This window comes from Sphaeramia orbicularis, chromosome 11 (assembly GCF_902148855.1).
Source record: "Sphaeramia orbicularis chromosome 11, fSphaOr1.1, whole genome shotgun sequence".
Taxonomy (NCBI): domain Eukaryota; kingdom Metazoa; phylum Chordata; class Actinopteri; order Kurtiformes; family Apogonidae; genus Sphaeramia; species Sphaeramia orbicularis.
In genome coordinates, this window is record NC_043967.1 from 47,343,576 (window position 1) to 47,371,308 (window position 27,733).

The 27,733-nt window shown below is 36.4% G+C and overlaps 2 protein-coding genes across 5 annotated transcripts; both read right to left on the bottom strand.

The window, feature by feature from the left end:
- Positions 1-11,342: 11,342 nt before the first annotated feature.
- mrpl24 (mitochondrial ribosomal protein L24) lies at positions 11,343-15,165 on the bottom strand. 2 transcript variants are annotated; one of them, XM_030148091.1, is made up of 6 exons: positions 15,069-15,165; positions 14,657-14,846; positions 13,696-13,791; positions 12,774-12,877; positions 12,525-12,655; positions 11,343-11,760 (listed from the first exon to the last, which is right to left on the bottom strand). In XM_030148091.1, the coding sequence occupies exons 2-6, from the start codon at positions 14,837-14,839 to the stop codon at positions 11,624-11,626; spliced, it is 651 nt and encodes a 216-aa protein (XP_030003951.1). In that variant the 5' UTR covers positions 14,840-14,846; positions 15,069-15,165; the 3' UTR covers positions 11,343-11,623. The 2 variants fall into 2 exon arrangements, with proteins under 2 accessions (XP_030003951.1, XP_030003950.1); XM_030148090.1 differs by having other exon boundaries at positions 14,657-14,843; positions 15,069-15,152.
- A 2,707-nt stretch (positions 15,166-17,872) lies between these two features.
- Positions 17,873-27,263, bottom strand: LOC115428881 (hepatoma-derived growth factor). 3 transcript variants are annotated; one of them, XM_030148113.1, is made up of 7 exons: positions 27,204-27,263; positions 22,597-22,765; positions 21,054-21,130; positions 20,333-20,471; positions 19,324-19,479; positions 19,051-19,233; positions 17,873-18,956 (listed from the first exon to the last, which is right to left on the bottom strand). In XM_030148113.1, exons 2-7 carry the CDS (start codon positions 22,681-22,683, stop codon positions 18,936-18,938), a joined length of 663 nt encoding a protein of 220 aa, XP_030003973.1. In that variant the 5' UTR covers positions 22,684-22,765; positions 27,204-27,263; the 3' UTR covers positions 17,873-18,935. The 3 variants fall into 3 exon arrangements, with proteins under 3 accessions (XP_030003973.1, XP_030003972.1, XP_030003974.1); XM_030148112.1 differs by lacking the exon at positions 27,204-27,263 and adding an exon at positions 22,972-23,113; XM_030148114.1 differs by lacking the exon at positions 27,204-27,263 and having other exon boundaries at positions 19,051-19,230; positions 19,321-19,479; positions 22,597-23,121.
- Between the last annotated feature and the right edge of the window lie 470 nt (positions 27,264-27,733).

Genomic DNA, 27,733 nt, shown 5'->3' on the forward strand with positions numbered 1-27,733 from the left:
GGAATTAAAAACTTTAATGCCAGCGTTTAATGTAAAGCCAGTGCCTCTTAAAGTAAAAAGTGGCACACTGGAGTGACTCATAGCAGATATTCTAAACTTCATCACAAAAGGAGAAAAATCCCTTGAGTAAATTCATGGGTACACTGTAAAAAATGACTGTAGAATTAACACCAAAAAGTTGTAAAATTGCAACATAAAAAAAAACTGTAAGTGACAATACAATGCAAAGTTGTTTATTTGAAAAGATTTTTGTGTTAACAATTAAATCAAATATAGCTGTAGTTCTTGCAGAAAGAGTATGTTAACAAAACCAGATTTGTATGTAGAAATTATGTATTTCTATTGTTTTATTGTTAAATTAATGGTGTATTTGCTTTTTTGGTTGTTTTTTTTAATACAAAAGTTATAAAAAAGTAAACATTTAACAATGTACCATTTTAAACTTGTACATTAATGGGTTAGTAGAGTTGGTAGAGCGGCTCGTCCAATAACCAGGGTTGGTGGTTCCAGTCCTGGCTCCGACTGTCCATATGTCAGTGTCCATGGAAGACACTGAACCCTAAACTGTTCCCAGTTGGACCTGGTGGTTTTGGAAAGTGCTTTGGACACCATGAAGGTGAAGAAAATGGGCTAAATAAGTGCAGTCCATTTACCATTTAAATCCAATGTTTAATCTACATGTTTAAAGTGTTAAATCTACATGTTTAAAATGTTAAATCTACATGTTACTCCATAAATATGTTTACAGTTGGATGTGTTTTTTACAGTATTGTTCTGGAAACCACAGCTGCCAGTTTTTTTTCTGTAAAAACAAAAGGATTTTTTTTTACAGTGTATATAATTTTTACCAGCAGCAAACATAGCTTAAAGTAAAGAAAATACAGTTTTATTTTCATGTTCATTCTACAGGAGCAGAAGAAATTATTAGGTCATGAAAAGTAGTGAAAACAATGGTTAGGCAGTTTATGACAGTAAAGACCCAGTGAAATCTCCTCTGCTTTTTAATCTACAGGGCTGCCCTTCTCTTTAAGTAACCCTGAATAAGTTTGCACTGAGGCAGTTTGTCTCTGAATGGCAGCACATGCTTGGAATTAGAAACTTTAATGCCAGCGTTTAATGTAAAACCAGTGCCTCTCAATGTAAAAAATGGCACATTGGAGTGACTCATAGCAGATATTCTAAACTTCATCACAAAAGGAGAAAAATCCCTTGAGTAAATTTATGGGTATATAATTTTTACCAGCAGGAAACATAGCTCAAAGTAAAGAAAATACAGTTTTACTTTCATGTTCATTCTACAGGAGCAGAAGAAATTATTAGACCACCAAAAGTCATCAAAACAATGGTTATGCAATCAAGTACTAACTCCTGTGACTGAAACAGAAAAGAAAGGGGGGATGGACACATGGATGCACAGCAAGCTGAACTATAACTATTAAAAACTTTTTAAAAATGCTGTTGTTAATTAGTTAATTACCAGTAGCTAGTACAAATACCCATAACTGTTAATACTACTACTAAAGACATTCATTTTGTCTTCTGTTTACGTAAATATAGTTTTTTCTTTTGTTCAGACAAGGAATAGTTTTTAGTTTTTAGATGTTACCTGCTTGACAGTTCCGACTGTGACTCCAGTCTTCCTCAGAAGCGTCATCCGACGTGTTGCTGACGTGCCACGTCAACAACAAACCAAAACCAACCAAACCAAACCAAACAAACCAACACCGGCAAAAACATAACCTCCTTGTCGGAGGTAATAACTAAATATCAGCTCTGAAATTCAACTCTTGGGCGATTTTTGTTGTTATCATTATATTTGTCCAAACAAATGTACCCTTTAGCTGTACCAGGCATTAAAATGAACAAGAAATTTAAGAAAACAAGGGTGGTCTAATAATTTTTTCCATGACTGTATATGTTCATGTAAAAATCACAGGGACCAAGATGGAAGTGTGTACTTTCTTTGACCAATACAGTACCTCATCAGAAACTCTTATACACCTTGGACCCCCTTTTGCCTTCTGATCTGCTTTAATTCTTTGTGGCAGAGACTCAACAAGCAACAAAATTCTAGAACCATTCCACAGTGGTTTTGGTCCATATTGACTGTATAGCATCTTGTCTGCTCCATATCCATGATGTGGATTTCCAGTTCCACCTCATCCCCAAGGGGTTCTGTTGGACTGAACACAGAAATGTCAATGTCATGTTCAAGAAACCAGTTTTAGATAGTGTTAGCTTCATGACACAGTGTGTTGTGTTATGCTGCTGGGGTATCCATTATTTATTATTAGTTGATGAAAAAAGTTTAAAAAGTGAGGATCAATAAAGTTAACCCATAAAGACCCAGCGCTGCTTTCGTTGCAGATCTCAAATGAACTTTTCTCTATTTTTAACCTTTCTTAAGTGATTTATCACCATTTACTTTATGAAGCTCTGTATTTTGTATTTTTAATTGAAAATCTGGTATTTTCCTATATTTAATGTTCTAATTATGTAGATGTTCATTAAAGCTCAGATTAAAGTTAGTCGTTATTAAATCAAAAACAGAGAAAACTAAAGAAAATGGTTATTTTTTTCTGAAAAAATATCATTATCTCAACATAAATCAAGTGTTTCCATCTACTGTCATGTGTCAAACTCTATGGGTTTTACTGGTGAATCAATGTTGTAGAAGATGAAGGTGTTTCCATGGTAACTACAAAGCCTCTGAACGCCCAAATGGGTCATATCTGATAACCATGAAAAGATGACAAACAGCATTTTACAGCAATTATTTACCTGTATTGATAGGATTAGTGGATGCACACGTATTAAACATTTTAGATCAGTGAATGATTTTGGTCGTCGGTGGATGTTTGGGTCTTTATGGTTAAAATGTATCATCAGATTTGTACACTGTCATCTCAAAGGGATGGACATGGTTAGGAACAATACTTGGGAAGGCTGTGGAGTTGAAACAATGCTCAGTTGGTACAAAAGATATAAAATATGCCTGCACCATTACACCACTACTAGAGTGAACCAATGACACAAAGGCAGGATGAATTCATGTTTAAATGTTATTTATGCCAAATTATAATCCAACCATTTAATATTGCACTAGAAATAGTCAAAGTCCCACCCCTTCAGCCGTGCCCCATGGGACCTAACTTTAGAAAAAATATTAACAACGGCCAGTAGTGAGAGATGTACCAAGAAACTCGTCGTTTGTGGCAAAGATAATAAAGAAACATCTAGTTTTGTGCTGAACAGCTGAATGGACTGCATCTCTCTGCACATGTGCTATACTTCACAAACACCAAACGGCTGCTGATCTGGTATATTTTACCTCCATCTCTAAGAGCAAAGTGAAAAAGTATTATGGATATGATGGGTATAAAATAAAATGATACTAATAATTGTAAATATGTTGATCAATATCAGATCAAACAGCTACTATTCTGTAAACTCTTGGCTGAGGTTATGTGTGCACATCTGGGCACAATGTCTGGATGTGTATATTCCTCATGAACAGTGCCCGCTTCATGATTTTGCCATGTGTTCATACTGTATATAAGACAGGTAAGATGAATGAGGTCAGGTCAAGTGTGTACGGTGTTCTCTGCAGAGTGAATGGTGCCTTTTAGTGTTCCACCTCTGGCTCAGCGGCGGCGGTCGGAGCTGCAGACCTGAGGAATCTGACATCCACATACAGGACTGTCTGAGAAGGAAATGCCAAAGAGCGGGCAGAGCTCACAGGTGTGCTTCGGTCCAGCTTGACCTTCTGACTGTCACAGTGACCCAGATTGATCTGAATGCAGTCAGCGAATGATGTCATCCGCTCTGCTGCCATTTGTCTTCATCAACATGGGGTTTAGTCGAGTGGAAACCTCAAGAGGAGACCTTTTTCTGCACTCTGTCTGATTAGCACTGTTGTGTCACGGCTTAGCATTAAACTTAAAGGAGTGATATTTAGCTTTTTTTAAATGGAATTATGCATTTAAAACCATTTCCCTGTGGTCTGCATAAACTGTATATGCTCTGCTTGGGTCTGAATTCTTCATTAATTCAACTCCACAGGTCCATCTTCAATTCTATTTCTGAGTAATGACACCAGAAAGGTCCTTTCGAGCGCTGGCCCTTTAAATGCATATGAACCACTTCACGCCCACCCCACCCCCTCCAGGTTGTTGGCTGTGCTGCTCTGTCCCGTTCAACCAACAACTGCACATTTTAGGTAATCGGCTCGAAGTTTGGACATATTTTCAGACTACGACCGCTGCTGCTGACAAACAATTACGTCGTACTCGGAGAAATGTTCGTCAGAAGTCTTGACCTTATATGTGCAAATGTCGTGATGTAACTAGTTATAGACGTAACAAATTAAGCAGGAATTAAAACGGGTTGTAGAAATCCATTTGATTTTTGCCAAAATGAATATAAAGATAGTTTTGCAGCACCTGGAGGGTTCAAATTCCAACTTTTTGAACTATTAGGGTCCAAATACACAAATATATGAACCAAAGACTAATAAAAGTGAGTTTAGCAAAACATGACCCCTTTTAATGCATAGTGACATAAAAAACAAATTTGCAGCTTTCTATGGTAGCTGACAAAACTGAACACACCCTTATAGTAGTATCACTTGGAATCCGCATCAAGGTCAGTATTTTGTGCGACAACCACCACTGAACTGAATCTGTCAGTGGGTGGGATATATTGGATTGTCCATATAGTTGTGATTGTGTTTATCATAAAATTACATGGATGGTCGAGTTTCCTATTATTGATACTAACAGCTGCAGTAGTAGTATATACACTGTTAGTGCTTGTATTTGGAGTAGTAGTATTAACAGTTATGGGTATTTGTACAAGTTATTGGTAATTAACAACAGCATTTTTTTTTAGTTTTTAACAGTTATAGTTCAGCTTGCTGTGCATCCACGTGCGCCTTTGCTGCTTCCAACACATTAATTTGCTTTGAGGACTATGAGGTAATGGTCATTTGCGGCCCATTCTTACACACTGACAAATGTTGTTGTAGCAAAATAATAAACATCACCACCAGTCATTATTACTGCTTCACCTGTTATTTGTCAGAATATTATGAATGAATGAAAATAGGTGACTGTAATATAAGGATGTACTCAGTTTTATGGGTTAGAAATTTGTCAGAAAACTATTTTATCTTTATTTTAGGGATGCACCAACTGCAAAATTCTTGGCCGATGTCAATATTTAAAATGACATTTCAGCTGGCGCTTAATATGATACTGATACCAATATTACTCTTTCTCTTTATTTAGTTTTTGTCATTGTTCATCTCACCTTGACAAAGAAATCTTCATAATAAATATAGAAATAGTTACTGTTCTAAAGTCTTTTAGCTATTCATGACATTATCTTTGAATGACCACAGATTCAATAGGTGGATCCTTTTTTAATTTCATTTTTTGAAAGAGCAGTTTGGTTTGTGCAAATAAATAATAGAATGTCTGCATTTAATGATCTTGATGCCAGTGTCTCCATGGAAAGCCATAGTGATTTTTTTTTTTTTTTTTTTGACAAAGGATGACCTCACTTTGTATGATCAAAGGTTCCACAAATGGACCTCAGGATGCAACAGTTTAACCACTGACTGCATTCACAAATAAAAGTAGAAGAAGAACCTCAGTGATGATAAATATGAAATTCCTAATGTAAAAAAACAGAAATATGAACATCAACATTTGAAACATTTACCAAAAATGTGACATATAATAAATAACCTCCTTAAACCTCTTTGAATTTCAGGAGACAATAACATTTTTTATAAATTAAACATAAAACACATATAATAAGTCTGGATCAGTTCTTCAGCAGTACAAACACTGGCCAAACCTTTCTTTTCAGCTCCTAACTATAACATATTGAAGCCGTATATAAGAATCCACTGACATCTGACTAAATTAGACCAAACATAGTTAAACATGCATGCAAACCATGCCTCAGACCTGCATACAAGCTAACGTTACATTTTCCAGCAGCCTTCAAACAACCAGCCTATAATTAGACACTATCATTATATTGTAGCCGTGCTTAGATCATCAAGTGACTCAAGAGCACTCAAACACTCAAATTTAGCTTTAAAATGCCTTCAGATGTTCCAGCAATCACATCTCCCTAACTTTCTGCTTTGGGAAATACCTGAAATTCAGAGTTAAAACATGCAGGTCAAACATATACACAAAGCAATACCACAATGTAAAAACAGTCAAAGTAAAAGTTCTCTATTGGAAAGTTTATGTGAGAATCGACATGTTACCAGCAAAGTGTGCATAAAAGATGAAAAATAAAAGTAGTAATTATGCAGTAAGATGGTAAATGTGACTGTTTTACTATTATGTATATGATTTTTATATTCATATTCCTGCTGCATTAATGTGCATGCTATCTTGTCAGGTTAAATAGCAGCTATTGTTATTGTTATTTGTGTAGCTGTGGAATTTAAGGTTCCTCCCCTTACAGAATTTGAAATCATTTGACAAATTATGACTATTATAGTATTTTCTCCACAATTGTCAAACACTTAGATGCACAGATTAAAGGTTTTAGGGTCCTCCAACAAGACAAATGTTTGCTTTTCAGTTTAATTTTAGATCATTATGACCTGAGTTTTCATAAATTGGCAGAGGGCTGAGGTGATGTGATGGATTTTGGTTGTCATTTGAACAAAAGCTATGTTCTTGCATCAATATCATTTCAACATTTAGAAAATATCTCAATGAAATTGTAAAATAAATCGGCTCATTGAAGAAGATGACACACAACAGCAAATTAGATAAAACATGACCACCCATTTCTTTTAAAAAGGCCTCAGGTTTTCAAAGTAGGGGGTTCGAAAAGGAAAAAAAAAAGTAAACCACTGACTTAATCACCCAGAATGCATTATTTTCTGTAAGATCAACATATGTTTGTAGCATCACCTATCTCTAAAAGTCACCGTTTCATGACATCAGAGGAACATTTTCTGCTTTGTAATAATCCATTTTCCAGCAAATCCAAGACGATTTTAGCATAATCTATAAAGTAACAAAGTATAGTGGTGTAAAATGGACTATATTTGCTTCTGAGATCAGAGCAGAAATAAAAAAAGTGATATAAAATGGGAATACTCAAGTACCTTTTATTAGATACTTCGACCACTCTTTAAGACAAATTAACTGAATAAACTTTTACAGCTTTCTCCTTTTCCTAAACCTGCCACATGCACCAACACTACCAGGTGGGATTCATTAGTTAATGTGGCTACGAAACAAATATGACTCAGCTAAAACGCAGATCACTGCCTGCAGTTTATTTTTATGTATTCTTAATTCTACTTGAGTCATGTTCAGCGGTTTCACTTAACTGGGTTACCAGAACTGCTCTCAACTTACCACAAAGCAGAAATTACAAGACGTCCATTGTCGATACTCATTCTACCCTGCACTGCTGCACATCTGTGTTTTCTATGTGTGTGTGCAAATGGAAAATATTGGGCAAATGAAGCACAACATTAAGGCTGGACACAAAGGTTCCACTTCAGCTGCATCACCTTTCTATAATCCCAGACTGAAATCCACGCAACATGCATGCAATGACAGGAAAGACGACCAGCCTTTGAATCATTTTTCCTCCCATAAAAGTAAAACCTCAGGAGCCTGTTTCCGCTGACTGGCTCCTTTTATTCTGTCTTGGATGCAAGAGGCTGGAGGGACGAGTCTGGGAAAACTGCTGCTCTCATCCACTCACCGGCCAAACCAACGGCTTGTGATGCTTTCTGCATGATGTTAACAGCACTGACCAAAAATGAGGGTATAGAGAGCCGCTGTGAAATTGTGACACAGTTATATTATCTGTGACACGTAATTTTTTGTGTCACTGCCTGCCAATGAGGTTAGTTACTTCTACAGCTGGGGATCTGGAACGAAGAGAACTTGGTCTAACAGTAAGCTGATGCTCGTGGTTAACCATTGAGGGAAAAGAGATCCATAAGCATTGGCTGCTTCCCACATATATCACAGATTAATGTGTATCACATCAATAGATTCTGCTTTAATGGGCAGTTTATAACCACAGTAGGTCATTTTAGTTTAATTAAAATCTATATGTTGTTACTGTATCAAACTATTAGAAGGCGAAAAACAATTAGAATAATTTAGAAGTACTTGATCATGAAAATTTAAAAGTATTTCTTCACTTTTTTAACAGCTCATTTGATATTTTTTTTATTATTAATGTGAGGTTCTAAAGACTGTTTCCAGGCCTTTGTCCACAACTCCCATGATTCAGAGGCAGAAATACTGGACCGCATCATCATTTCCTTCTTGTTCTAATATTTATGGACCAATTAAATATTGGTTTTAATCTTCAAAGCTCACAACGTGTAATTACAATTTAGAAATGTTCCTCCAGCTGCAGGCTTAAATCCACAAATGTGCAGAAGCAGAATATGAACTCTACTTGATGTTTTCAAAGGTACTGTCCTGAATTAATGGTGACTGACGTTCATGGTAACTCAAACAGGATGTCATTTTTGATTGGTACTTTTGTACGCTCCTGAATTAGTGGAAAGTAGACTTGGACACAAGGGCAAAATCTCAGGAACACCTTGAGAGATTGTAATTTAGCACGAATATTCAGTTGGGCTCATATTTGGTTGCCACATTTTCAGTTACAATCTAAAGAACCACACAAATGGATTATGATTAAATGAGACTGGATACTTTTACAGCTTGGTTAATACAAGAAAAACTTATGTGAAACATAAAATGTATATAAATGGTGGATGACAGTTTTTTGTGAACTTCTAAAGCCTCAATACCTGACACGAGATTATTAGTTGTTTATTTTTAATTTATTTATTTATTCTTGTAGTTTCTATGTCTTCTTATTATTAGTTTATGATTATTGTGTCTTGGAATGTCTGATATTTTGTATATTCTTGGTATATTCATATTTTGTATGGTCTGCTGTTGAATAATAAATGCATTCTTCAATAATAAATAAATAAATAAATAAATAAATAAATACGTGACATGAGAAGAGCAGGGGATGAAACTAGAACTCACTGAAAACACGAACCACATCAACAACAATGTAATAACAAACACCATCAAGTGATATCAGATACTTAATATATGTTACAAACATGTATTAATGCTAATATTAGCTAAGGCTGCTAACTCACACCAGGTATTGCACATAAGTATTTGTAAATTTCATGGCAGAATCCTCACACAGTGTTGTTAGCGTAAGTCCTTCAACACAAAAACTATAGCAAAGCAACTTGTGAGTAAAGAAGAGAATGTCTGATTTAGCAGCCAAGCTAATGCTAGCTGTCAATCAAAGCCCACACAGACTTAATCATACTCCTTTGGGTTTTGGATAATGTAAACGAATGAGTTATATAAAAGTTCACCACATACAGTTGTTACGAAGGGGGAAATTAACTATAAAGACCAAAACGGTTTTTCATACCAGGCTGCAAATATGTTGATTTCATTAGTCAAACTTTCTATTTTAATCTGAGAATCTGTGGGGACTGACTCACTTTTGATGCCTGCCCCTAGTGGACATTCAAAGAACTGCAAATTTTGACACTTCATCCCAGGATGTCGCTTTGTGGTGTGAATTAATGATTGCCATGACTGTAGAAAAGCAATTTATAATGTAATAGTATAGTAATAGAGATAAAAATCAGTTTATCACTTTAACTTAATTTTATTCAGTTGACTGCAGACACTTAAATGTTTCAAAAGCATCAATTTTCAACATGCTCTTGTCCAATCTAGGCTTAAATATAACCAACACTTTTACCTCAGCTGATCATTAGACCTTCATTCAGATTTAAGTTAAACTAAATATCTATTGTTCCATATTGTATATTTACTGTATGTATATGGAACAATAGATAATTAGTTTAAGTTAAATCTGAATGAAGGTCTAATGATCAGCTGAAGTAAAAGTACTGGTTATATTTAATTTTACTGGCTCAAAATTAGATGTTCACAAAATATTTCATACTAATTAATTATCATCTATGTCTCATCACTACATGTAAGACAAAGCTGACAAATAACAGTGTACTCAAAGTCAAATGAGGTGAGTGAAAAGTAGAAACCAGTCCATGCCGTCTCCTCCCAAACCACTTCCTTCTCCAACTGCTTCCCAGACACATTGGAAAGACAGACTCATTTGTGTGAAGGCTTTAAGTTTTGGAGAGCAGCAGTGTGAGCTCCTGAAAAATAATATGAACATCTTCATCCTTATGAATTATACAAATAAGATGAATTTATTTTCTGCAGCCATTGCCATAATTAGCCCAGCCAATAGCAAGAATAATGTACTTTCCTACTCATGCAGACTGTATGGATTAAGCAAAACACAGTATATGCCAAGTTAATTATTCACTTGTGGCCAAATCTGCATTAAAATGAGTGTCAACCATTGTTCACTAGTCTTCTTGATTTTGGCTCTTTTACAGCCTTATTTCACTTTTCCAACTTCACCAAAATGCTGACTTTAGAAGCTTTAGAAACTTGCCAACACCAGCAATTCCTGCTTAGTTAAAATTCAAGCATGGATTGAGGTCAAATATGATCTTTTAGTAAATTCCTGTGTATCTAAACAGATATATTAAAGCCAAAATCTGGAGCTTGTGGAAAAACAACCTTAGGAAATTAAAATTTGCAATGTGTGTTGGTTTTTACTCACTCTCAGGACCATTGGATATTATGTTCACTTAACTCTTTATTAGGCAAGTGACTATTTTTGGTCATGTCTGCACACATTATAAGACAGTGACAACAACCACTACAATGAGGCAGTAATCTCAGGTTCAATGTGGTCTCCAGGGTCTGTAAGGTCCAGTGTGGTCTCCAGAGTCTGTAAGGTCCACCTCTGCATGAACAGTGAGTGTACCTGCTTTGTTAGGTACCATGAAGTAAATGGTACTAATGTAAGGAATGATGTTCAAAGGGATAATGTGGATGTTGACCAGTGTCTGGATCAACACTTATAATATTCTAAAAGTGATGTTCTAAAATACATGTTCCTTTCACCTTACATGTGTTTTTCTTGTATTTTTTTATATATATATTTCTTTTGTTTTTTGTCACTTATGGGCAAGGAACCAAATACGGTAACTTCACTGATTTTGATTTTCTACTTAGTAAAAAATTTTGAAAAATTTCAAAAGAAGGAATAAAGTCTTGTTATGTCCTCCAATAACACACTAAGGTTGAAATTTTGAATTTCAGAGTATTTCTATGAGTGAATTATAAAGGGTTAAGGGTTAACTACAAACTGTAAAAATTAACAAATGACAAACAGAGAAGTGATTTATAATTATGTTATATTTATTCATAATATTACAAAGAAATAAGCATATTGCATCTGTTCAGGAAAGATTTAAGATGCAGGTTTGTTACAAGATGCTTCAATGCACAGTATATTACTCTTGAATAGCTTCCACAACATGTGACACACCAGTCATTTGGAGTCCGAACGCTTTACTCATGTTATCTTCAAGTTTCTTTTTCACATGTGATTCATCCAGACTCACTGGTGTCTTCAGAGTCTCTGTGGGATAAAGGTGAACCTGAGTGTCTGTGATTCCTTAGTACCAGTACGACCGCCGGTGCCTCCTGTTTTCCTGGATCCCCAGTTTTTCCATGACTTCCTCCTCCAGCGTTTTCAAAGATGGTACATATGTCTTTTCTAGGGTGTCCTCAGGACTGGTGTCTTTGGGACCATCTGTGGAGAGAGAAATAAAAGTCAGTCTTACACTAATTAAAGCACAGGAAACATATCCATTAATAGAGTAAGTAACCCCTATAGGGAATAACACCTCCCAAAAACACAGTGAACTTTTCAAAAAGCTCCTTTTCACCAGCAGAGAGAGATTTTCAACACCTGGCTCTATGAATAATTGAATGAATGATCTTAAGAGGAAGTGATGAGATCTTTATGAAGATTTGGTCATGATATGCGATTAACCTACAGATCTGATAAACATAGTTAAACTGTGTTAACTATTGAGCCAAAAACTAAATTTCCAGAACTGGGAACAATAAAGTACATTGAACTGCATTACAAGTCGTTTTCTGAGTCCTCCTCTGGACTGAAAACAATACTTGATCTCACATTAGAGAATGACATTAAGTATGTACTTAATGTCGCATTTAGATTTGTATTACATTGAATTTCTTTCTGTTTTTCTTAATAATCTCTATTTTAATTTATTGCCTCACAGCTGTCTGGGGTAATTGTCAACTGTACTCTGTATTGTGCTGTTCTACTTAGAATAAGTAAAAAAAAAAAAGCAAATGACATCATTGGTAAAAGTTTTTCTGCCCAGGTGCCTTCTGGTTCAGAAAGAAAAGTAATGCTTTTTCCACTATAAAACAAAGAGTCAGGACTTATTTTTGGAGTCCATGTCTGTTCAGGATGGAAAACTGAAGGGCGGCTCATGGAATGACCTGGATACAGTAAAACCCCTCCAGTCAAAACATTCACACCTTTCCACTGCTCTGGAACGATGCCGTCTCGTCGCTCTACAACAGGTTTAGGGATGAGTCGACCTGTTCTCAGAGACACTCTGACCTTGTCGCCCTCCTCTGTGAACTTCCACTCAACCTCAGTGGGCTTTCTAGAAAACAAGATGGGCATATTACCATTAGCTACATCACTTACGATCACTAAGGACTTGTGTGTATATGTGGACATGAATACATGGTTTCAGTTTGCACTGCGGAGGGACACTTTACCTGTCTGAAGGGTCAATGAGGGCAATTTCTCGGAGTAGGAGGGGAGCCTCGCTGGCAATGTAGGTCCCACGGTAATCCCCTGTTTTTCCAATGTATCTGTGATGCTAAAATATAAAACAGTAGTTCCATTGTCCATCATCAGATGTACAGGTGGTAGCCAAATTGCTTTAATCAAGCTTTGGCTTATCAGTTGTACCATTACTAAACACATTCTAGCTCCATCTGGTGGTGCCAAAAGATTAACATTACAGTCTGTGCTGTGATAAGCACTAGAATAAAATAGGATCTTTTCCTTTTTCCACTTTGTGCAATCCCTTTCCTCTCTCCTCCTGCTTGTGACCCAGAAATCCATCTCAGCATGCCATCTTTAAAGCTGTCTTTGTCCTTAAAATGCATCTCGGGGACAGAGAGGCTTGTCAGTGGAGTTATGACTGAGCACACACAGGTTTACTGTTTGCAGGAATCTTTTCAGCATCAGTAATGTGTAAGAGCCATGACAGATGGTTAGATTATACAAACCATGGCAGCAGCAAGATATTATTATATTCTTAAGTGTTTTTTATTTATAGATTATATCAATTATATAAGATGATCAAATGTGATAAAACTTGTGGTTGCTGTATTGTGCTTAAGAAAAAAAATGTAAATATATAACATCTCTACATAGTTATACAAACATTATGCCACAGTGATAAATTAAAGATACTGCTACAATGGACAGATGATGCAGCTCAGTGAAGCTAAATTCATGGCAACTGATTGGGTTCCAAAGAAGGAATAAAGAAATAATAATGACATATTCATCTGTGGCAGGTTTTTAGTGCTATCATTTTTGTTTGTTGGCAGTTACCCTTCATTTAAAAGAAAACAAGTACTTTTTCGTCAGGTAGCCCCTAGGGGTGAAAAAAAAGAATTTCCATACTGTGTTGAGTCCCTCCAGGATAACCCAGTTTCGTTTCCTGAAAACTTGGATGACTTTTCCCTGCTTTCCTTTGTCCTTCCCCGCAAGAATTTCAACCTAAAGAAAAACAAGAGAAAAACGGTTACACTGATGATGTTCAAGTGATAACATTTAATTAACAGATAAATATCAGCTACTGTCATTAGTGACAGCTTCAGTGACAATAGCAGCTGCTATCTGTGCATCTCTACATTTGTTAATATCAAATGTTACCATGCTTGTTACAAACTACTGTATTAATTTAACCCTTTAGATGGATTTTTGAACAAAAGTATCAGCGATGAGGAGTTGTTTTCTACAAAAAAAAAAAAAAAATCACAGGCCATGTAATGATTCTTTTCAAAGCTGAAGTTCTAGCGGAGGGGTGTCAAACTCCGGTCCTCGAGGGACAGTATCCTGCAAGTTTTAGATAGTTTCCTCTCCCATCACACCTGGAAGCCATTACATCATTATCAGGTTTCTGCAGAGTTGGATGATAGGCTGATCATTAATTGAACCAGGTGTGCTGGAAGAGGGAAATATCTAAAACATGCAGGATACCAGCCCTCGAGGACCAGAGTTTGACATCTGTGTTCTAGCATATCTTTAAGTTCTGCTAAGTAAATGTCACAAAAATGTTGAGGTCTACAACATATACTACGATACTGGTGTAGAAGTATAGATGAGGATAAAATAGAGGTAATCTATTACTAAATTCAAAATTATATAAGTTAAGTAAAGAAATGTAATTGTACAAAACATTATTAAAACAAGAACATAATATATGACTTTATTGATCCCACCATAGGGAAACCCCAAATGTTCCTTCCTCATACAAATGACATGAACTGGAAAAGTTGAGAATTTGGGTGAGCTTTCACAGAAATTCGGCACTTATTGAGATATTACATTTAGCAGTGAGGTTGTTGGTGCTGGTGCTCACCGTGTCTCCTCTGAAAACAGTCCAGTCCTCCGGTGCTATCGGCTCCACAAACACCTTCTTCCTCCTCTTCCCTGGGGGATTCAGCCTCTTGGCAGCCACAGTCCACGGTCTGTTGGTGCCGTACCGGTAATCTTTAGGTACAACTACCCTGGCTGCCATCGACAGGAGGGCGGTCAGCCTCATGGTGCTGCTTGGACCAAATCAACCAAGGTTAGCTAAAAGGTTCCCTTGACAACACTAGGAGCTTAGCACAATTCAGGCTAGGCTAACCGGTTATTAGCTACTATTAGCAATGTAACATTCGGCGCTATCTTTATAACAACAGTAAATCATAAAACGTATTGTCACTCTTGTTTTAAATCGCGAAACAGAGTAATGGTAATGCTTAAAACCACAAGAAATGCAAAAATACCTTTCCTACTGTCTCCTGATGCCAATGTCACATGTAGACGCACTAGCACCACAGTTCACACGCAGCGCCACCAGCTGGTCTGGAGGTCACACACGGCTCAGCGCATGCGTGCTGAGCAATGTGCGCTACTGGACATGTTTTCAAGCACAGACAAAATGACCTTCACTGCATTCATCTACAAAAAAATAAATAAATAAAATGAGCTTTTCCCTGAAGTCAGGATGTATTCATGAAGCGCTGAAATGGACTTTAGTAACATTTAATTCAAATTAAATGGTTAATTCTGCCAATTACCTTAAATTATCCAAAAAGGCATATTTACTACAGTCAAAAATAATATTATATATATAGCAGAACCAGAACCACAGAGTAATCTCCCTTAATTAGTTTGTTCTACCTATGAAAAGACATATATTTGTCAGCACTATATATACATTTCAAGGCTGCTTATTCATAGTAAAAGCATAAAGTCTTAAAACCCAATGACACACATTACACTTCTGGAGTAAAAATAGCTTACATTACACTGTCTGCACTGAATGAATTAATGAATGGCATATGATTTTTTAATAATACACTATTTTTTCCTGTTTAATTTGTTATGTTTTCATATTTCTATGCTTTTTCATATGCTATTATGTCCTATTGTATATAGTATTTTTATTGTGTGCGCTGACTTGGTGACAGAAGATGGAGATCTAAACTGTAAAGAATAATGTTTACATATATAACTGGACATCGATTTTCTCTTGTAGCTAACTAAAAAATATATTTTCAACACTAAAACACTTAAGATTTACTCATTTGCACTTTTATCTGTGCCTTTTCAGCGATGTCTTCTATTATTCTGCTGTGTATTTTATCTACTAAATATACCAAAACTATCCATAATCTCTTGGTTGGTTGACTTGAAATAGGCCATTATTTCAGGTTTGGTGCACCCTTGGAGGCAGATCCAGAAAAAGTGGTTATTACAAGCCATAACGTTGCTCTGTCGTGACAAGCTGGAGATATTTAAAGCACCCATACCACAAGATGAGAAGCTACAACTTCTGAAAAACTGCAAGTGAAGATCTGCACACTGTAGCTGTGACTAAACTTGGGAGGTACATGAGTGTAGCTGCCAGAGGGTGCATTTAAAAATCAATACTTCAGGCCACAATCAGGGGTTTTATTGAGCTGTAGTTAAAACTCATTCATCCTGAGGTGATTTAATTTTTGATGGATTAAAGCAACAAACCAGGTTAAACCAACTCACAGCCCATATTTCACACCTCCTGCATGATTAGAAGACAATGAGGAATAAGTTAGGATGCAGAAAATTGTTTCAAAGTATTTAAGGAACTTGTATTCAACCAAACCCCAGGACAAATTCAAAACTGTCAGGACACATTACATAAGAGCAAAAGTAGTTCAGCTTTCAGAGTCAAACACCCCAAACTGTGCCGCAAGGCGCTCTGGGAAGCAAATTATTTGTGACAGGCACACACACACATAAAAGGTGCAACTGTTAGTCTCATACATTAGTAATGGAGGGAAAAATGAGATGTGAAGATGATTAATGAGGTTTGTGAGGTTGAAAAGTAAGAGTAAGCTTACTCCTACTTGAAACCCAATTACTGAGCAAGAGATTCAACATAGTACCTGCAGTTATGGAGGTACAGCTCAAGAGAGTTAAAAAAAAAAAAAAATACAGGAAGATAAAGTACTATGATGTGCCGCTGGATAAGCAAAATACAATCTCAACACTTTTATAAGAGCTTTGAAAAGAATGAAAATTAGTATGAGCTCTCATGGGTCTTGAAACTAAAACTTGATCTAATATGTTGGTATATTGTTTAATCTGATTAATGTGGAGGATTAATGTTTAATTCACTTTATAGTTAAATTGTGTTCTAGTTGTGTAATGACATGCATTTTACAGCAAAAAAATAAAGTTCTCCTACACAGGTTTTTTTCATTTTAAACTTTGCTTTAATTGTGGCTTATTTTGTAAGGTATTACACAAATATGACAAAAACAAGCTTTTTTTGTAATCAACAAGTTTATTAAATGGACTGGCAACTACAATAGTAAACTAAGCAGCAGATTAAGATGAATGGCAGCTTCCAAAAGTAAAAGAAAACTAAACCAAAAACTACACTTAAAAACCAAATCTTTACTTTGGGGTTACTTTCTGACTAGAGTGGGGCACTGCGACCATATTATGTTTTGACATCAGCAGGGTGGGTGTGGAAGTGGTGCATAAGCCATATCAAACATCAAAAAAACAAAAAAAAACCTCACACTTGTTAGAACCGAGCTTTCCCTTTAGGAGCATCATTTGATTAACTGTGGGCTCAAATTGCCAAATACAGGAAAGAACACTGAAGCAATGGCTTTGACATACAAGTAATGGTGTAACGTGTACAGGCCGAGTATTTCTACCACCTGAACCTTAGGGTTTGAGTTTGCACCAAAAATACACTGGAAAAGAACACCACCAGACATTAAACAACATGTCTTAACAAACTGTCACAGTGAACAAAATAGACAATTGAAGAAAACAGACTCATATTCCAGTTAAAGAGGGTTTTAAATCACAAGATTAAAACTTTTACTGGCTGTTCCCTTCTTACAATTTGAAAACTTCTTCTGTAATTAGTATCTTTAAGAAAAAAAAAAAAAATCGGTGTCCATATTAACTCTGTGATCAACATATTCGAGCTGAGAATGAAGCATATTTGGTACAACCAGTTATTGAGTGCAAGCAAGGGTTCACAATTATATCTCCAGTATCAAGCAAAGGCGGCACTGATCTGAGCTAAATGACAAATGTGACAGAATTAATTTGTGTTGGGTTGATGGATTTGGAGTTTGCCAGATAATTTCACCAGAAACAGTGGGGAGGGTTATATGTCCCCCAAAATATAATTTCTCCACCTTGTCTGACAATGTTTCAAGGCTGAGCTCTGACGACAACATTCAGGAATGTCTTTCTCTTCTCAGTAATGCACACAATAACCAGCAAAACACACTGAACCTGGTAAAGTCTTTAAACAGTTCTTCTCGAATGGGCTTTACATATTCAATATGTCCAATATCCAAGAAGACCCCATAAGGGATTCAGTGACTTTAATCACTTAAATTTGGTCACCTGCAATAAAGCACATACTACACCAAAGCAACAAAACCTGTGTTGCATAAAAACATCATACAATGAACAAGACAAATGATTATTCAGGCAAAAAAAAACAAAAAACAAACAAACTCTCAAAGTGCAACTTATCATGTATCCAATGACTGAATATATAATCTAAGACCAGGCTGAGAAGCTAAGTGAAATGAATGGAAGTAAAACATTTATTTTATGAGCTAAAGCTTCGAGCGCGGGTGAAAATCTGTTTTTTTTTTTTCTGTACAATATCAACATTTTAAAACCATTAACTGGGACTGAAATAAATGTACTTTTTTGTGATTTAAATGTACTCTTTTCTCAAAAATCCATCACATCTAGGTTTTATTTGTAATATATTCAGTGTTTATTCCCTCTAAACTGAAAAATGTTTGACACCTAGCATTAAGTCTTTGTAATTTATGTAATTGCACTTAGAAACAAAAATATATACACACCAAAATCCCATTTATAAATGAGCCTTAAAGTGCTCAGCTCAATTGTTTTCAAATTAGCAAACTTTTGTTTCTGGGATATATGATATCCCAAAGTGGCAAATGATGATTTGTTTGTTTCTCAATACAAACATGTTTTTTCTTTAAATTCTCCTATTAATTAAAACAGCTGATGTCTGGCATCCTGAAGGAAACCATTTTGATGCTTAAATTCCAGAGAAGCATCAAAATGTTCCTGTTTTCTTCTGTCACCTGCTGTTAAGCGCTGTCTGTCACAGGCTGCGGGGAGAACAACAAAGACTCATTAGAACAATTAGAGCAGACAATATATAGACACTGTACATAGAAAATAAACTAGTACCAAATGTGTGACCTTATCTGCCGTTTGGTGGCCTCCTGCAGCAGCGTTTTCCTGGGCCTCTGGTTTTGACTCGCTCTGTGAAGACGGAGCAGTTGCCTTGGGCCCGGCCACATCGTTGAGCTTGGCCTCCGTGTTAGACTTGTCTACTTTCGAATCACCATCTGCCTCCGTGTCCTTCAGCCTCTTAGGAGATGCCTAAAAAGCATTTCAACAGGTGTCAAACACATGAAACACCGCTGTGCGAGCGCTACCATCACTCGGCACTTCATCAGGCCCAGATCTCACCTCTGTGGAGTCGCCTGCTTTTCGCTTGGTTCCTCCCCTCTCGTTCTTCTCGTCAATGACAAGGGTCCCTTCATCCTCATCGCTGCTGCCCTCGGCCTCGGGTTTCTCTGAACCACCTGTGTCACCTGCACCTTCTGAGTTGTCCTTCTTTGTTGACTAATGCAGAAATGTCAAAGAAAGACAAGGAAAACAGGTACTGGAGTTAGAATGACAGAGAAGACCAAATCATCAAAACTTGATTTTAAATGACGTTTTTTGTTTGTAAGATGTACAAGCAGAAAAAAAAAAACAAAAAAAAACCACAAAGCCAAGAGTTTTGGTTCTTAAAAAAAAAAAAAGAGCTACATGGTCAAATGCAGGTACAGCACTCCTTCAGTATGGCTGGTTGTCATAGCAACCAATGTAAACTATTATGGTATTCATGATAGCTTTAGCTATGAGCAATGCAACACTGGTCGGGGAAAAAACTTAAAACTGCAGGTTAGAATTTTTTTTTTTTTTTTTTTAAGTCATTTTAAGAATTTTTCCAGGTGAGATTACAGTGGTTTACAGACAAACCTGTGGTCAGTTTATTTAACCACACAAAGTCAACTGGAAAGTTCACTCCAACGTTTTCATAGATTTCCTGCTCAGTTGGCTTAGCCTCCTGTGTCATGACATGATAACACACACATGTATTGACACAGCAATGACTCTGGGTTGACCAGTCTGTGAGCAGCATGATTTTTTGCATCACTTTGTCTCACATGGATTCTTTTTTTTTTTTTTAAAACCACATTTGCCACAAAAGTAAAATTAATCCTGTCTGTGGTCTTTGGTAAAATCTAATCTGTTGCATCATGAGTGAACTTAAAACTTGAGACATGTTTTCTGCTTTTGCTCAGAAGATTACTAAAACTGTTTCTTAACAAAAACCAGGCAGCAGCAAAATGGCACTAGTAAAAGTCCAGTGAAACAAACGGACATTTAGACACAGCACACACCCAACCACTATCTCAGACACACACACCTCATAGCCTTCATGCGTAACGGTAGGGTTGTTCTCAATCTCCCAGAGTCCCTCAGCAAAGCCTTTCCTCTTGTTCGGTTTTCCAAACTTCTCCTTGCATTCATCGTATGGGAACAGATCCTTGGCTCCCAGGAAAGCCCTATAGGACAAAAGTGATTTCACTTCATATGTTTACCCTTAGACTCCAACATCACACATTTAGTCTAATGTCCAACTGGTTTTCTAGTTGTCTGTACCCATTTCGAATTTTTAGATTACTGACTCGTGTTATACATTAATATGATCAAAATAAAATAATTGGTCCACTGTTTTCTTTACTAGAAATTCATTAAAGTTATTGTTTGGTAGAGCAAGACTTATTTGAAGATGTAAATGAAAATAACTTGAAATATTGTCATCAGAAAAGCAACGGTCAGCAAAACTTTATAAGTTACAATGAATTTTAATAGATAATTTTAAGACAATCAGAATTTTTTATAATTTTTATAGTTTTTCCAGCTTCAAATAACTCATGTACAACAAGTACAGATTGAGATGAATTTGACATTGCACAGTGTTCAATAAAGTTGCTGCAAATCATTTTGTGAGGGCTGATAACTGCCTAACGTATATCTGAGCAAATATGTGCACATTAGTAATATTTATTTCAGTTTTATCAATGCTATCAGCATCGTTAAGAGTTTTGCTGTGAATCAGATGAAGACATTAATAGTTTACTCACGTCTCATGTGTTCCAAAGAAGAACACTTGGTACTTGTTTGAGGGCGATTTCACTGCTCCTTCAGGTAACTCATCAATCTGTGAAGCAAAAAACAAAACTTCTTTAGAAAGGATGCTAAAAAAAAAAACCAAATATTTAGGTGATTATAGTTGTAAGCAAAAACAGGTTATTAAAACAGAACAAGAATAGCATGCGTAATAATCTAATTCATCTCCTACTAAACCCAGTGAGAGCAGGGGCCACTAAGTATTATTCATTCATAAAAAGCATGACAGTAATGGATAAGAGGTAAAAGGAAGCAGTATGATGGCCATGTTTTGGCTCCACCAGACCTCCTGTCAGATAAAGCCACTGTTCAGGATAGGTGGGGCAGGGCCTGCTGACCGGGAAACACAGCAAACGGCTTCATATCGAAACTCATAAGTTGAACATTCAGTGTTAACAGACAAATTTATGTGATGCACTTTTTACTGGGATGCAAAAAGTTAGGTGTTCATGAGGTGCTGCCACATGGAAAACTGAAACAAAAAATACAAACACTGGAACCTGGAGTTTCTTTTAGAGCATATTCCACATTTATTTTGCTCATTTTCATGCACTTTCCTTTTTTAGTGACTCTATTTATGCCAATAATCCTGAAACTCTGTCAGAGGCTGCTTTTTAGAGGGAAACACTGACAGGTTTGACTAATACATTGGCATGTCTTGTCTTCCATGCAGTTGCATTATTAGGAAACACTGACAGCAACTGTGTTTGTGGACGGGGGTAGACATTACGTTATGGACTGTTTTACTGATTTAGCTCTTTAAATAAGCCTAGGCAAAATAAAAAAAATTTAAAAAAAAAAAAACTAATATTAATAAATGAAGATAATTATTGTCACATAGAAGCATTATTATGCTTGTTGCAACAGGTGTAGGCAGGTCGTTCTGTTTTTATAGCACGAATATCAAACACAGCTACTTGAAAGTTAAATGCAACAGTTAATGAGAGACAAAAAAAAACTTAAAACTTATGTCGCTCGTAGATTAGTTACCAACGTGCTTTGGTGTGTGTTTGTCCTCACATAGTCGTATCCAAACGGATGCTTAAGTCTCGGTCCTGGATGAGTGGTGTGACCGTTAATGGATGTTGGGTAATGTAATAGCGCCTTTTAATTCATAAAGTTAATATTAGCTTAACCTAGCAGGGCCCCCGGGAGGCGAATGCTAGGTGTTAAAGCTGGAAGTAAATTAAATGGAGCATAAGTGACTGTTCCCAGCTGCCAAATACATTCTCAGTTAGTTAAAGCAAAGTGAGGTAGGTGTCTGTGGAGGGGATGAATCACACGAAAGACATTCGATGCTACCTGGCTAACGGCTGCGGGCTAACCTAGCTAGCTGGGCAACGTGAGCTAGCACCGCCGGGCTAAGCTAACTCATGCTAGCTAACTACAGTTAGGCCTCGCAAGTGATAAACAAGTGATAGACGCATTCAGCAACACGGACTGGAAATAGCACTCAAGTTTAGGCGTCTAACTGTTTCTTTCACGACAGGTACTTACCCTCGCAGGCCAGTGTGGATACCCCTTCATCTTAGCAAACACCAGATCTCCGGGTTTGTACTCCCTTTGCCTGTTGGACCTCGGCATTTTCCTGCAAAAACGCGGTTTGCTCTAACAGATGTGTGATAGAAAGACTATGGATGTGTGTCGGATCCGGAGAGGTCAACACCTGCACAAACAAACAAACACACACAGCGTCCGTTTGTCAAATGAACCAGGCGCGGAAAAAGTGCCCAAGAAGACGCGTTGTGCGACTTTTTAGCGGAGTCTGGGGACGAAAACCGCAGCGAGGAGGGAATCTATAGTTATGTTTGATGCTGAGGAAACGGTACTATTTCTAGAATTACAAGCGGCGGTGTGTTAGTTTAATAATACCGACAATCCGCGGGCTCTTCCCTCGGAACTGTTTGGGTTTGAAATTGAAACCCGCTTTCCTCTGTGCAGACGCGCCCCCGGTACCTGACAAGACGCACAGTTCAGTTAGCGCCCCTGTTGACAGAAGAACATACTGAACACACACACACCACAGCTCACATGAACACCTATACACTACACTTGGGCTCTCAAACTCATTTTCTTTCAGGGGCCACATTCAGCCCGATTTGATCTCCAGTGGGCCAGACTGGTAAAATAATAACAGTGAAAAAAGTAAAATTATATTATGATCAGGTTTACATCTACAAAGTTTTCTTAAAAACCTGAATAACATGAACAACTTGAATTGTCCTTAGAAAAACAAGTATAATTTTAACAATGTTATCCCTCCGTTTATCAGTTTATCATTTTCACATGTGCATTACAATCACAAAAACATTTAGTAACAGGCAGAATATTGGTCAAATTGCATTTACTTTTCTTAAGACATTTCCCTTTGTTCATATTTGTTCAGGTTATTCATATTTTTTTGTAAAAGTATCATTTGGTAATGTAAACATTTTCATGTAACTTGACTTTTTTACACCAAAAAAACAAAGAGAAAATTTGGGGTTGTCATTATTTATAGGTTATTATGACAATATTTTACTGATCTGACCCACTTGAAATCTAACTGTATAACTGTAACTGTAATCGCACTGTATGTGGAACCTGAATTAAAATGATTTTGACATCATTGATTGTTAATATCTTCAGTGTAATTTTTGCATTTCACAAATTCATCCTGTGGGCCGGACTGGACCCTTTGGCGGGCCGGATTTGGCCCCCGGGCCGCATGTTTGACACCTGTGACCGATACACTACACCAGGGGTCTCAAACTCATTTTCTTTCAGGGGCCACATTCAGCCCGATTTGATCTCCAGTGGGCCAGACCAGTAAAATAATAACAGTGAAAAAAGTAAAATTATATTATGATCAGGTTTACGTCTACAAAGTTTTCTTAAAAATCTGAATAACATGAACAACTTGAATTGTCCTCAGAAAAACAAGTATAATTTTAACTATATTATCCCTCGGTTTATCAGTTTATCATTTTCACATGTGCATTACAATCACAAAAACATTTAGTAACAGGCAGAATATTGGTCAAATCGCATTTACTTTTCTTAAGACATTTCCCTTTGTTCATATTTGTTCAGGTTATTCATATTTTTTTGTAAAAGTATCGTTTGGTAATGTAAACATTTTCATGTAACTTGACTTTTTTACACCAAAAAAAAACAAAGAGAAAATTTGGGGTTGTCATTATTTATAGGTTATTATGACAATATTTTACTGATCTGACCCACTTGAAATCTAACTGTATAACTGTAACTGTAATTGCACTGTATGTGGAACCTGAATTAAAATGATTTTGACATCATTGATTGTTAATATCTTCAGTGTAATTTTTGCATTTCACAAATTCATCCTGTGGGCCGGACTGGACCCTTTGGCCCTTTGGCCCCCGGGCCACATGTTTGACACCTATGACCTATACACTACACCAGGGGTCTCAAACTCATTTTCTTTCAGGGGCCACATTCAGCCCGATTTGATCTCCAGTGGGCCAGGCCAGTAAAATAATAACATAATAACCTATAAATAATGACAACTCCAAATTTTTGTCTTTGTTTTAGTGCAAAAACATCCCATTAAATCATAAAAATACTAACTTTTCTAAACTATCCAAACAAAAAGATGTGAATTACCTGAAAAAAATGACATTTCTTTAGAAAAATAAGTTTGATTTTAACAATATTATACCTCAACTTATCATTTCTACATGTGCATTATGGATCAGATCTACAAAGACACTACATCCTTAGTAACAGGCAGAAAATTGTTAAAATTGTGCTGAATTTTCTTTAGACATTTCAGGTTGTTTATATTTGTTCAGGTTATTCACATTTTATTGTTACAGAAAAACTTGTCCATGCATTTATCTTTAGTTGAGTTGACTACTGTAACTGTATCTTCTCTGGTCTGCCTAAAATGTCTATCAGACGACTGCAGCTGATCCAGAATGCTGCTGCTCGAGTCCTCACTAAGACCAAGAGAGTGGACCACATCAGTCCAGTTCTGAGGTCTCTATCTGTCAGAGAATAGACTTTAAAATTCTCCTGCTAGCATATAAAGCACTGAATGGTTTAGGCCCAAAATACATTAGAGACCTTCTAGTCCAGTATGAACCATCCAGACCACTCAGGTTGTCTGGTGCAGGTCTGCTCTGTGTTCCAAAAGTCAGAACTAAACATGGAGAATCAGCGTTCAGTTTCTATGCTCCATACATCTGGAACAAACTACCAGAAAATATCAGGTCTGCTGAGAGTCTGAGTTCTTTTAAGTCAAGGTTACAGACTCACCTGTTCACTGCTGCCTTTGACTAAAAGGCTTTTGACTTTTTAAATTTTATATTCTCTTTCGAAACTTTGCACTGCAACTCTTACTTTAATGTGTGTGTTTTTATATTTTTGGATTTTATGTGTTGTTTTCTTCACCTTTTACATGTTTCTTTTATAATGTTTTAAATGTGTTTCTTTTTCTCTTGTCGTTGTATTTCAATGTCCTGTGTGAAGCACCTTGAATTGCCTTGTTGCTGAAATGTGCTATACAAATGAACTTGCCTTGCCTTGCCTTACAGGATAGTTTGTAAATGTGAATATTTTCAGAATTTAATGTTATTTTTTGCACTAAAACAAAGACAAATATTTGAAGTTGTCATTATTTACAGGCCCAATGTAATATTTTTTTCACACCAAACCGAGAAGAAAATATGGAGTCATTCTTTTTTGTATGTTATTCTGCTGTTATTATTTGACTGTAGATCATATTGGTCTGTATGTGGAGCCTGAACTAAAATGAGTTCCACAGCCTTGACTGTGGAATTTTTGTACTTTGCAAATTCATCCCACGGGCCAGATTGGAACCTTTGGTGGGCCGCATTTGGCCCCCAGGCCGCATGTTTGAGACCCCTGCACTACATACAGACCATACTCATTAAGGATCCGGGCCCACATAAACCTCAATGTGATCTCAAATGGGCCTGACCGGTAAAATAGTAACATAATTACTTATAAATAATGACAACTCCAAACTTTTCTGTATGTTTTGGAGTGAAAAAAGCCAAAATACATTATGGAAAATGTTTAGGTATACAAACTATCCTTTAAAAAATGTGCATAACATGAACAATCATTATAACCTGAAATTTCTTGAGAAAAATAAAATTCAATTACCTTATTATTTATACATGTTCATTGCAACTTACAGATCACAGTGGATCTACAAAGGAACAAAACATTTAATAACCGGCAGAATATTGTTAAAATTGTGCGTACTTCTCTTAAGACTTTTCATGTTGTTCATATTTGTTCAGGTTATTCAGATTTTCATGTAATTTTCCTTTTTTTCCCCAACTTATTTTATTGAGTTTTTTCAGTCACAGGTTACATGTATACAGCACATCTTTGTATGTAAAAGGATATAAAGTCAATAACCTAAGTGATAGCAATATATAAAAATAAAATAAAACAACCACAACAAAAAACAAAACTGACAACAAACAAACCGTACCTCGACATTAAGGAATAAAATTATACAATCCTATGTATGTCAGTCAGTGTAAACATGGTCCATCTCAGCGTTTAAGGTGCCTCATTGCACACATAATCTCAGGCTTGTATATATTCAGGAGTAAATTAGGTTCAGTTCACTCCAGTCCAGCGGGGGAACGGCCACAAATGTGAATACAAAAGACACAACTAAATAATCTGGATTTTACTTTTTTACACTAAAACAAAAATAAAAATTTGGAGTTGTCATTATTTATAGGTTATTATGATAGTATTTTACTGGTCCACCCCACTTGAGATTGAATTGTTTTGTATGTGGGCCTCCACTTCTAAAAAAGTTTTGACATCCTTGACCAATAATATCCTCAGTGAAACACTGGAATCTCACAAATTTATTCCATGGACCCTTTTGGACCGTGGGCCATGTTTTTGACGGTTTAGTAAGATAAAGGCAATGGACCAGCTCTCTGCACAAAAAATCCAAAACTGTCTCCTCTGAGTCCAGGACTGGCATTAATTGAAGGTACTATAATAAATGTCATATTGTGACATTACTAGCATACAGTTACAAAAACACAGACATCCAACACATTAGTCAGTAAAGTTTAGGACCTTACCAATACTGAAGTAATACATCCTTAACAGTCAGTCCACCTGTTCATCCAAAAGGCGTCAGGTGAAGTAGACGTCAGACATACAAAAGTGAAAGAAAACACTTCTTTATGAACCTGGATTTGAGTACAAATATGATGTCATGTTGAAACAGGAAAGTATTTTTCTGAAACTGTCACAGACATCATCATAAACACATCTAAAATATCACTGTAAGCTGAGGCACAAAATTTACCTCAAGTGAAAAGACCTAATATTCCCCTGTCACAGGGTTTAGTCTGGCTGCAAATAGATTACACATTTTAATTAGGTTTCAGCTGCACACAAATACATTAATTTATGTCATTATTGCTTCTATTCTGTGGGTCTATACAGTGTCAGAACAAAACAAGTATTAACAATGAAGCCAAGAAGTCTGAGCCTGTTTTGTTGTTGCTGTTTAAGTAAAGAAAAATAGGAGAAAGATGGATTTCTTGATTTGAATCCAAAAAAATGTTATACCCTCATATAAATGTAAAAATATGCAAAAAGGTAA